Source organism: Misgurnus anguillicaudatus, chromosome 24 (genome assembly GCF_027580225.2).
Source record: "Misgurnus anguillicaudatus chromosome 24, ASM2758022v2, whole genome shotgun sequence".
Classification (NCBI taxonomy): Eukaryota; Metazoa; Chordata; class Actinopteri; order Cypriniformes; family Cobitidae; genus Misgurnus; species Misgurnus anguillicaudatus.
The window spans coordinates 45,658,610-45,670,787 of record NC_073360.2 but is presented as its reverse complement, the minus strand read 5'-3'; the positions used below and the strand labels follow the sequence as shown (position 1 = coordinate 45,670,787).

At 37.9% G+C, this 12,178-nt stretch overlaps 1 protein-coding gene across 1 annotated transcript; it reads right to left on the bottom strand.

Moving 5' to 3' along the window:
* Positions 1-2,003: 2,003 nt before the first annotated feature.
* LOC129438758 (paired mesoderm homeobox protein 2A) lies at positions 2,004-11,774 on the bottom strand. Its single transcript, XM_055197660.2, has 5 exons — positions 10,459-11,774; positions 7,779-7,848; positions 4,404-5,184; positions 3,501-3,688; positions 2,004-3,269 (listed from the first exon to the last, which is right to left on the bottom strand). The coding sequence occupies exons 3-5, from the start codon at positions 4,624-4,626 to the stop codon at positions 2,805-2,807; spliced, it is 876 nt and encodes a 291-aa protein (XP_055053635.1). The 5' UTR covers positions 4,627-5,184; positions 7,779-7,848; positions 10,459-11,774; the 3' UTR covers positions 2,004-2,804.
* Positions 11,775-12,178: the final 404 nt, after the last annotated feature.

Sequence of the window (12,178 nt, the reverse complement as noted above, 5' to 3'; positions counted from 1 at the left end):
TGTCTTTGGATTTGACACTGATGTCATCAGAGAAAAAATAGACAATTCAGGGTTCCCCAGTCATGACATTTCTGGAATATTTTCTGGAATATCATGGAATTTTAAAAAGTATTCCAGACATTGAAAGTCAGGGAATTTTTTTGACCAAGTCATGAAATATCAGGGATTTTGTTTGTCGCTTTAAATTTTACTTCAAATTGTAATCCGCTTGTTAAGTTGTGACATAAGCCTCCATTGATTTTCAGTGAGACTAAACAGATGTTTATTGGAATTGTTTATTCATTTTATGCATTTAAGCAATTTTTTAAAAAACTCACAGTGTAAAGTACATTATCAGACTCACGACATCTCAAACATAGGTCATGAAAATTTAGCTTTTTAGTCAGTCAAAGTCTACTGCTTTATTCTATTATTTAACTTTGTGTTTAGCTTTTGTTCTTATCTTTTATTTTATTTCTATAACTTACCATTTTAATTTTGCACAGTATACTTTGTTTCATTTTTACTTTTATTTGCAATATTTTTACGCAGCCCAGCTGCAAATGCTTTGACAATACAAATGTAGTTTTTTGTCATGCAAATAAACCACAATTAAATTGAAAAATTGAAAGTAAGGGAATTTGGCTTCGAGTGAGAACCCCGTTTAATTTTAACCCGTTAATTGGCGCTGTCCCGTGAGCGGGACACCTAAATTTGTTTCCATATTTTCTATGTAAATGTTAATCTATCACGACAAACTATATATTGTTGGAAAGGTCTAAGAATGTAGTTTTCATATTTCAAAACCTTTTAGCAGTAATAATAATGCAGTAACTGTAATTTATTCATTTGTGACACAAGTATGCAGCAAACCTCACAGCAAACCAGCACAGTTTTTTGACAATTTTATGTATTAAAAATAATACTATATTGCATTTTTATTTATTACAAATAAATGTAAACTGCTTTAAAAATATGAATATTTTCACCTCCAGACACTTCCCTAAAAAACGTTGAAGTGTCTTCTTTAATACAAAAAATCACCAAAATTAAAACCAAAATTAGGCTTCTATACCAGAGTTATACTAGTTTAAAGGTGTATATCACCTTTTCACCACCCCCCCCAAAAAAAAGGGCTGCGACAGTTAAAGGGTTAAAGCTCAAACACATTTAAAAGAACAGAAAAAGAACAGAAAACAAAATATCTGCACAAATATCTGGATGTTACCAAATGAAATATTGAAGTAACATCATCGCCAGCTGAAGGTTTGAGTTTTATCAGTGATTTTTAATCCATTAGGGGGCGGTTTCCCGGACAGGGATTAGACTAGTCCTAGACTAAAACATTTTTAAGAGCTGTCCAAACTGAAAACAACTTGCACGTATATATCTTAAAATGCATCAGTGCCCTTTGTTTTATTTCAAAATGCACACAGGTAATGTTTTTAGTAAGATATGTTTGTTAAAACTAGTTATTTTTCCTAATTAAACTAAGACCTAGTCCTGGATTAAGCTAATCCCTGTCCGGGAAACCGCCCCTTTATGTATGAAGTCAGTTTTGTCGAAGTGCACACAGATGAACACTAAAGGTCAGTTTCCCAAACAGGGCTGAAGTTTAGTCCCAGACTAATGTGTCTTATCTAAAAAAAAGCTTGCAATGAGATCTTAACATATATCAGTGCCAGTTTTATTTCAAAATGCACACCAGTATTGTTTTTTGTAAGGTTTGGTTGTACTTAAATGTCCTAATATAACTAAGGCCTAATCCTAGATTAATCTAAACCTTGTCTGGGAAACCACCCATAAAACTACAGACACACTAACATCTGATAAACACACACAGTGTCTTAATACTTACATCCTGTTTTTCTTGAACAGGGTGTTTGTTTAACATTAATCGCTGTGATGTATTTGATTTATGAATCTGACCTTCATACACTTCTGTGACTTGAATAGTATTTGTGCTGCCGCAGTGATTCGTGAGGTTTTTAAATGCACACAGATGCCAAGAAACACGGACAAGCTTGTTTTTGTTGCTCTTTATTTGTCTAGATTATATACAGCAGTCATTCATTAAACACATGGCGTGCACTGAGCCAGATTACCTTAAAAATAAAAAATAAAAGAAACTACAGAGTATTTATATTAATATTTACAAAATATGTTTGTTTCATTTTAAAAGGCTTAAAAAAATCTTCTGACCATCCCAACTTTTTTTTTCTTTTAATAAATAACTACAAGTGGCTTGACTAGGCTTGTTTTTGGGGTCACACACAAACAAACAAACAAACGCACACAGTTTGAACCGCATCAAGACAAACCTTGAGAGCTTGAATAAAGATCTGCATGATGACACAGCACTGATCCTGCACACACATCATGAGAATGAATGAATGAACGAATGAGTTATTATAGTGAGATCTGGCAACAAGCCCCTCTTTATATTCAGGACTGAGAAACCAAATCATTTGATCATTAATAAAAACATCTGAGATCTCCTTCACACACTTCAGTTTGTTTCTTTAGTTGAACAAATGAATCTCGATCCAAGTAAAAATGCTTTCATTTAAGCGGTGGATCTGTAAGGCGTCTATGGTTTGACAAATTCTGCACTGTAAAACAGAAGAAGAGATATCACACAGTCCCAAATATGACATGAACAACAAAATCTATCCACACACATACATGAAGCGCTCACAAGTTAAACATGACAATAAATTAAAGAACAGGAGTCCAGCTCGGAACAAAAAAAGAGAAAAATGAATGCAAGAATAGATGAAGTGACAGAGAGAAAGAGAGAGAGACATTCAGATGAAGCCGAGTCTCTAGAAGAGGTTGGTCTTGATTGTGTTCGGTTTCCTGTGAAATGAAGACAGAACCCCAGCAAACGGACCGGCTGCCATACTGTCTGCGGGCTGCCAAGCTTTCAGCAGGTCTGGGCTCTGGGTGACGCCGCCCGCTCCGGACCCGATGCTGGGCCACGGTGAGGTCTTGAGACCCTGATGGATAGAAGGAGAGATGGAGGAGTTGGTGAAGGTGGAGGAAGAACCAGAGACCGGGCTGGGACTCAGACTGCTCGCCCCGGGGCTCCCCATGTTTCCAGAGCTGGGGAGAGACGCCGTGCTGTCGGGTGTCGGGCTGCATGTGGGCTCCTTGGACTCGTCATCATCAGATGAAGAACGGTTCTCTCCAGATTTTTTGCTACTGGAACTGCTGCCAGGCGCTCCTGCTTTAGAATTGGCTGCACGTTCTTGCTTGCGAAATTTGGCCCTTCTGTTCTGGAACCAAACCTGGAAAGAGAGAAAGAAATGCTTTAAAAGCTCCTCCAGCATATAGGTAGACTACACAAGTTCAGAAAAAAATTAAGAGAAAGGATTGATGATCATATACACACATGAAAATTAATTGTAGTTTTTTTCATTATAAATAGAATGAAATAAAGTACAATGAGTCTGTGCCACCTGTAATATAAATGAATGAAATACTGAGGACAGAAATGATGTTGTGAAGATGATTCAGACCTGTACTCGGGCCTCAGTCAGGTCGATTTTGAGCGCGAGCTCCTCTCGGGTGTAAATATCCGGGTAATGCGTCTCTGCAAACACGCGCTCCAGCTCCTTCAGTTGCGCGCTCGTGAAGGTCGTGCGGATCCGCCGCTGCTTGCGCTTCTCATTCAGTCCGGACGGGTCCGAAAAAAACTTATAGGGCACTGAAACATTAACAGCAACAAATACATTATATATATATACACACCATTTATTATATTTTAAAAGAAAGAAATTAAGAAAGAAAAAAAGAGAAAGAAAAAGAAAGAAAGAAACAGAAAGAAATAAAGAAAGAAAGAAATTTGTTTTGAATAATTATTAATAGTTTACTGTTACATTTAAAATAAAAAATTATAAATATGTCAATGACAGCCGCGCGCTGAGTAAAAATCCAAAACATAAAAATGTATACTTGTATTAAATTAAGTTAAAACAACATTTATAGTTTATTATTAAAATGCACTACATGCATTTTATTATAAACCCAGATACTCTAGTGTAAAAAACAAATTAACACAATAAATTATCTGTTTTATAACAAATCTTCAAGACATAATTATATTAATTAAATTGATTTAATTTGCGGCAAAATCTAAATTAAATTACATTAATTCAACGCTTTAAAATGAAAATTTCGTTTTCTTTTATTTTGCAATTAAATTACTAATTATTCAAATTAAACACAAATTATTTCAAACACTCATATACATTAAAAACATGTTTGATATTTAGATAAATAAAAATATGTCGTAAGTGGTGTAAATGTCAAGGAAAATTTGGAAATTGAACGTGCACTTAGTTTTAACTCTTGACAGTCGTTATAAGTTTTATATAAAGGCCTATTTATTTTTTATATAGGTGTGTGTGTGTGTTTTTCACCTGTGGAATAAGGCGCTGGCTGGTGTTCCCTCAGCGCGCCCAGTGTGCAGCTGGCCGAGGCGAGCGGTGCGCATCCCGGGTTCGATCCGAAGCCGGTCCGGATGGGGTTGTACTGAAACGTGTTGGTCTGACTGCACGAGTTAAAGTCCGCGTACGCAGACGCCTCCATCGCCGCCATACACGAATCATAAGTGTTCAGATACGAGTAATCCATTTTGTACATGTGGAGGACGGATGGAGACGCCAGGTGCTCCGGGTTCGAGATGCCGTCGGTTCGGTGAACAGTAATAACGGAGCGTCACGGGTGTCCTGTATGTGTCTCTACTCTCAGATCCAGCTGTATATTCTCTTCTCTTCTCTGGGCTGGTGTCTTGTCAGCGCGCAGTATCCAGTGTGCGTCCCGTCGGTGTCGGTGAGCCGGTGCTCTGCTGCGCCCGGGCGGGTCGTGGTGTGTTTATAATAAAGTTGCTGGCCGCGAGACAATGGCGAGGCGGTGGTCTCTGTTTGCATGACAATGTGCGAGTTTAGAGAGCCTCCTCCCCTCTGCTCTGAGCGCGCATCTCTAATGCACCTCTGCATTAAACTCTATCCATCTGCATCTGCCTGCGCGCGCGCCCGTGAGATATTGCTCCACTACAGAGATGCTTTCGTGGAGTTCTTCTGGTCCATTTGACATGTTTTTCCGCTAGCTGCCCACTGGACATTTAGATCAATCCTGAGCGTTTGTTCATATTTCTCTTCTGTTCGGAGTTTTTCTGTTCAGCAGAGTATCGGTCACGCGCTGAATCACACAACAAATACAATTCTAAATAAATGACTATTAGTGGCTATTAAAAGTAATTTCATTAAGGCGAAAATGGGCAACTTTTCATGACTGAGTAAATAGGTCCATTCCAGCTGATGGTAAATGAATTGTGGGATTGTTTTAGCTTTAATCTGGCTCTGGTGGTAGTGTGAGATGAACTTTAATTTAATTTCAGCAATAATGGCTTTGATTTCAGACCACGAAAAAAAACACAACTGCATCACCTCGTGCAAGCTTTAAATGGAATAAAATCAAATAAACAGGAGTAGTTCAAATTTAAAACATCAGATGAAATATTGATGATTGTCTTTGTTGATTTGAACAGGAGCAGTTAGTTTTTATCAGAAGTGACACGCGTGAAAACCTGCTGTTCATAATCGGATTTTTCACAAATCAGACCAAATATCTTTGGATTATTTATCCGACTATTAAATATGATTAATTGATTGATTTTTTTATGCACTTTTGTTTAAAAATCCTGTGCGTACTGGCGCGTTTGTCAATTAATTTAATAATAATGCTCGTGGCATAAAATTAAATATAAACGCATTATTTGTATAATGTATAATACTATCATCACAAATAAAAAAAAATGCAGGCTATGTATGCATTTGATATAAATCATGAATAAAAGAACATGGTATTTGTTTGGGGTCTCCGAGCGCGTTTGACTTCTGACCCTGTAACCCCTCTCTCTCTCTCTCTTTCTCTCTCTCCGTCTTTCTTTTATTTCTGTCTGCCGGTGCAGATCAGCGGGAATTTGCGCCTGCTGTAACCTGGTTATCCCGGAGCGGCCCCGGGCGGCTGTGTCACGGTGCATTTGGTTAATTTGAGGGTGAGCGGTGGCGGAGCTGATGCGCCTTTCAAACTCCATCCATCAGCGGCCAAATCATATGCATCACCCGCGCATCTCCGCGCACATTAACGGCTATGTCGATTGCCGAGATATGACGAGGTGACACGAGACTGCAACAAGTCGCCACGGACACCGGGACGCTTTGAGTGAAACATTTATGACATTAAAACGCTTTCTGAAGTCAAAGAGAATCGAACGAACGAATAAACTTGTTTGAAGTTTTTAGAGAGAGTCTATAAAGTGTAATTAAAATAATAAAATAGGCATATAGCAATTAAGAAAATAAGGCAGTCAATATTTTGTAGCCTAAACTGACAAACGAAAAAAATATGAATGGAAAATACAACAAAGTGATTATTATATATAAAAGTGATCTCAAAATAAATACGATATAATAAATTAGGAAAACAAAATGAAAATGAATTAGCCTAACAAATTTCGAATTGAATGTAATATTTGTTAAAAACATTTTATTTATATCTAGGCTATATTCTGAAAAAAAAAAACAGCGTTACGCGCTATTTAGGTTAGCCTACTAAAAAAGTTTTGTAAATTAATTGTTTTAACAGAACAAACCTATGTGTAAAGACTCGGAATTATTGCTGAATATGAATGTTTTTTAGCTTAGCTACACTGACTAAATGCTCATGTAAATGACGATGCAACCTAAATATCCATAATCTTGTAATGTCAATTTAAATAAAGTTTCAATTCAAGTTTTTTTGTGGCTAGCGAAGTTTACACTGTCAGTCTGATGTCACTCAATTCCGATTAAATATCGTCATATAATCGTGCAGACTGCGTGGACGGTGTTGTGTGTGGTTTGATCTCGTGAGTGTCACCCGCTGTCCGCCCGACGGGTTACAGGAGCCACGACCCGTTTCCATATTTCCCTCAGACGGGTCGCGTCTCATCCTTTTCTCATCCTTCATCATTCTTTCTTTCTCTCTCTCTCTCTCTCTCTCTCTCTCACTGCATCCGTCACCCGGGCACCGGCTCTCTCTCCTCTCATCAATCTTTCTCCCTCTCTCTCCTTCATTAGCTCAATCTGCATTCAGCAGCGATCGGTCACCGAGCGTCGGGCGGGAGACGCGCGCCTCGCTTTAATGGCCCGACCATCGGATGCGATTACTGTCAGCCAAACCGAACCCAAAACACAATTCAATTAGTCCCGGAGAGCAGGAGAGACCCTACGGATTCACTTTATTTATTTATTTTGGCCCAGGAAAATATCTGTTTTTGTGATGGCAAAGCAAAATACGAGCGTATTTTAAAAACTAAAGTAGAAATTAATCGAGCCACTTAGACGGTAAGTGCTTTAATGTCAAACTCCACTGCTGGTTAGTGTAACTATCGATCACGAGTCGCGTGCCAGGATCTATAGGTTTTAAAAAAATGAAAATCATGCGAGCTGTTTGAGAGCTGTCAATCACAGGTCTCACTTGTCAATCACAGCAGCTCGCTCGGACCCCCGCCTGTTATTTACTCAAACTCAAACATGAATGAGAAAGAGCCTCGTTACTGTTTCCGTTAATGGCCAATGAATTTTAAAGGTGCTGTTAGGGTCGGCCCAGGATTAAAGCCCATTTTCAAGACAAACACTTTGCGGATTTGAAAGTCAGATGTGTGCGCGAGAGGCTTTGAAGAGATTAACGTGGCCGTGTGTGCGCTGGTTAACACGGGTGAAACGGGTTAACTCGTCCAGCAAACTCACCCCTGACACCCGAGCAGACGGGACCTGAGGCTCTCCGGGTGTGACTTCTGATCCCAGAACAGACTCCCATCTTTAAACAAAAAACAGAAATAGTTAAAAACCGGATTTACGACAACACATTCGCGTCTTAAATTGCGTAAAAGCAGCACAATTCCTATTTAAATTCAGGAAACTTTGACTTTACACTTCTTTAAAAACTGACACATTTGTGAAGACAACAAACTCCAAATGAAACAGGCAATTACCTGTCTAAATTCTCAAACCAAACGAAATTCACAGGCTGAAAATGAGAGATGGACATGGGGCTCTAAATCCATGAATTGATTTTCAAGGGTTCAATTGTAAAGCATCTTTTAATTGCCTGCAAGCGTTATGCAAATATCATACATTAATAAAGTGTGATTTTCTGCATATCAAACATATAAAAAATACATCCCCAACTATATAGTCCATCAGTGAATCTCAAGCATTTTCACATGCACATTTCCACAAAATGCGGCAATTATGTTAGTACTCAAAAATTGTAAAGTAAAAATTTACTTTTACAAATTGCTATATTTGAAAAACTATATTCCCAAAAACATCAAACTAAAACTAAGATAAAAAAATATAAAAAGACGCACACGTAAGAGCCATTATATGTGCATTACACGCGAGTTGTAAATAAAAGAGTAAAAGGTTTTGTGATTGTGATGTTTTTGTGTCTGTGGACAGATCGCGCGCGTATGCAGCAGCTGCGCAGCCTCGTCTCTACGCGCGATAATTAGATCAGCGCTCCGCGCGCGCTCTCAGAGCTCGACCCACCCGGCGCTGCGCGGGACCTGTGGAAAGTTAATCAAATTAAATTCTCCTCTAAACTAATTAGCCGGCAATCTGCCACGCGAGCTGTCCCACAGCAAGCTCTGAATTAGGCAGAATGGATTTTTCCCCGCTCGCGCTTTTAGGCTCTTTCATCTTCCCTTTACGCGCATGTAAAACTGACGCTACTGGATCCCAATGTCTCGGTTTCCAGTGTTGTGCTGGAGCTGTACTGGCGCACAGATGTTTCCCTTCAAACACACATGATGGAGTTACACCTGACACACACACACAATCTGGTACCTGATGGGTAAAGGTAAATGGCTAAAGGTTAAAAGACACACAGTAATGTGCCCAATCATTTCTTGCCATCACTCTAAAATATATTGGGTTGCCTTTAACCCAGGGCTGGGTAGCTATTGGACAGAACACACCTCTGGGCCAAAACAACCCAAACAATGGGCTGCCTCCACCCAATTGCTGGGCCATTGGTAATCAACCATGTTGAAATAACTCAGCAGCTGGGTTAAAACAACCCATTATTTGGGTCATTTTAACCCAGAAATGTGTTCTGTCCAATAGGCCTAGTTACCCAGTCCTGGGTTAAAAACAACCCAATATTTTTTATTGTGTATAGTTAATATCATTTTTATTTTTAACATTTTAATTACTCTGTTTTTGTTGTATTTGTGTACTGGAAGCTTCAATACCAAGAAAAACACAATAAAGCTCTTTCTGAATCTGACTATATAATATAAACAATAAAACATACACTGTACAATACTTTTTGGGGTTTGCAAGTCAATTCAACCTGCCATTTTAAGTTTTGGCCAGTAATACATTGACATAACTTATAAAAACAAGTTGACATTGTTTAACTTAATTGTTTACAGATTTAAATTATTACTTATTTAAACTGTGCACACTATACCTTCTTATTTATTTAACATTTTCTCCATTGTATATAACAAGCCTGTACATATTGTCTATTTGTATATTGTGTATTTTTAAATATTTGTTTCTTCTTTACTTAATCTTTAATTATTTTTTTGTCTTTTTTATTATCTTTGCCTTGTCACTGTCACCAAAACAAATTCATCATGTATTGCACACATCTGGCAATAAAAGCTCCTCTGATTTTGATTAATAAAACACAAAGTTTATTATTAGTGCTAAAATAAAGCTCGCATTCAATTACAGTTGTTTACTAGGAGCTAAAAATATTAAAAAGATAAATCTGCTCTGAAACTGTGTGTCCCAGACAGCAGACGACTTCGGACCAGATCCGCACCGGAGCTGCTGACTTCGGCTTAGGTCCAGTACGGATCTGGCCCAGAGTCGTCTGCTGTCTGGAGTGTTATGAACAGTACAAACAAGTAAAGTTGAGTGGTTAGTGATCATAGTCAACATAAGTTTAGAGATGGAGACACAGACAGGGTCTCTCTCTCAGTGTAATTTCTCTCTCTTATAGATGCAGAGCTACAGGACTGTAAATGATAAATCAATATTTCTCTGTTCCTGCTGGTTTGTCCGGAGGGACTCCAGCAAAAGAGAGAGAGAGAGAGAAACAGCCGTTAAAGCACACAGACACACACGATAATGGACGAGAGACATTCACAGCTGTGTGCGTGAGAGAGGCCGGATCATCATTACACACTCATGCTGTCATTACTGTGTGTGTGTGTGTGTGTGTGAGACAGACAGACAAAAGCTCCGGTAAGGAAAGCTGTCTCTCTCTCTCTCTGTTTATAATTGAATTTAACTCTGTTTCAGAGGTTGAAGGACATTTTCTCAGTAACATGAGATGTGCTGTTACTGCGTCTCTGTTCCTCCATCTCAAAAAACATCAGGACACAAATATCACTCAAGAGTCTCTGCTTACCGCTCCAGCAGTCTTAAACATCTTCTGTCTCTTCAACTCACTTCACACAAACTCAAGTATGGATTTAACACTCATCCTCCTCCAGTTCTGTTAAGATACGGCATAGACAAAATTAGCAAATGCCAAGCAAATAATTTGGCTTTTCAAACTATATAAAGAATAATGCACACGCAGGAATTTACTGACAGCATTTTATTTACAACAAAACTGAAATAATTGCTGTAAAGTATTTTGCCATATAAAATAATTACAAAGACAAAATATGTGCCAAATATACACAGAGACACACACACACACCAGAAAGTATGTGTGTGTGTGTGTTGTGGGAGGTCTCATGGGCCCGCCTCTGTTTTACGATGCTAATTTAGTCCCCACAGGAAGTGAGTGAATCTCTACATGTGTAAAATAGGATGGAGAGAATAAGAGGAATCTCCCTTATGCATTCTCTCTCTCTCTCTCTCTCTCTCTCTCTCACACACACACACACACACACACACACACACACACACACACACACACACACACACACACACACACACACACACACACACACACACGCACGCTCCAGATTCTTCAACACATTCCTGCTTCATGTTTTCTTGTGTAAGAGCCGAACACAACATTTCCAATTACAGATTCACAGAATTCCAAACAGCAGAGAGAATGAAATGATTTGACCTTTGACACTTTATTTGATCTTTGTGTACAGAAATATAAACATCAATCACTGTAAAGACACAGCAGGACGCGTGATGTGTTCAATGATCCGGTCTGACTTCACCTGCTCTTATAAACCAAACACATCAACTGGAATATTTCAGACCGATTTATTTCAATCCTCTGATTTATTATAAGTTTAGTTTGAGCTCAGTCTAATCACGTATGGCATGAATGAATTTATGCTGTTTTTTATTTCTAAGGGAATCAGAATATTAATAAGTACAGGGAGGGAGGGAGGAGGGCTTTAAAAGTTTATTGGGGTGGAAGATGATGAGGAAAGTCATTTGAGTGATTATGAAGATACATTTATACATTCAGATGGAAGTTTTTCTTTGGAATATTGAGGAATGACGCTCATTAAGAACAACAACACATTACAGTAAATTATTGTAACAATTTTATATTTCAAGCCCTGCAAATGAATAAAATGTGTTTGCAAGTATAAAATAAACTTTGATGACCCGCTTAATCTGTGATTTAATTTACATTCATGCATTTGGCACACACTTTTATCCAAAGAGACTAACTGTGAATTATACACTCTAAAAAATGATTCATTTTTTACACATAGTTTGTGTCATGCCATTTAACACATTTATGTGCACAACACATATAATGCACAACACAAGTTGTGTTAAAAATAACACAAAAAGTATTGTTCCAATAATGACACAGAGATGTGTTAGTTAGGGACAACACATTTAAACTAACACAGAATGTGTTGTTTTTAACACATCTGTTTTAAGAGTGTAAGGTTTACATTATTATTTATTATACCACAGGGCTGTTGGATGCTTTATTTTGATTGGTTGAGAAATTTTCCACAGGTATGCATTATTTTATGCTGTCAATCAATTAATCGTGATTAATCGTATACAAAATAAAAGTTGTGTTTGCATATATATGTGATTCCTGTGTGTAAGTATTCTGTATATATAAATACACATTCATGTATGCGTTTAAGAAACATTTATGGGCATATATATTTTTTATTTATATT

Excerpts from the sequence above, each read along its gene's own strand:
- LOC129438758 (XM_055197660.2), bottom strand. The coding sequence starts at position 4,626 with ATGTACAAAATGGATTACTCGTATCTGAACACTTATGATTCGTGTATG. Across the intron at positions 3,689-4,403 it reads GCCAGCGCCTTATTCCACAG|TGCCCTATAAGTTTTTTTCG; the intron begins GTGAAAAACACA and ends TTAATGTTTCAG. Across the intron at positions 3,270-3,500 it reads TGACTGAGGCCCGAGTACAG|GTTTGGTTCCAGAACAGAAG; the intron begins GTCTGAATCATC and ends CTCTCTTTCCAG.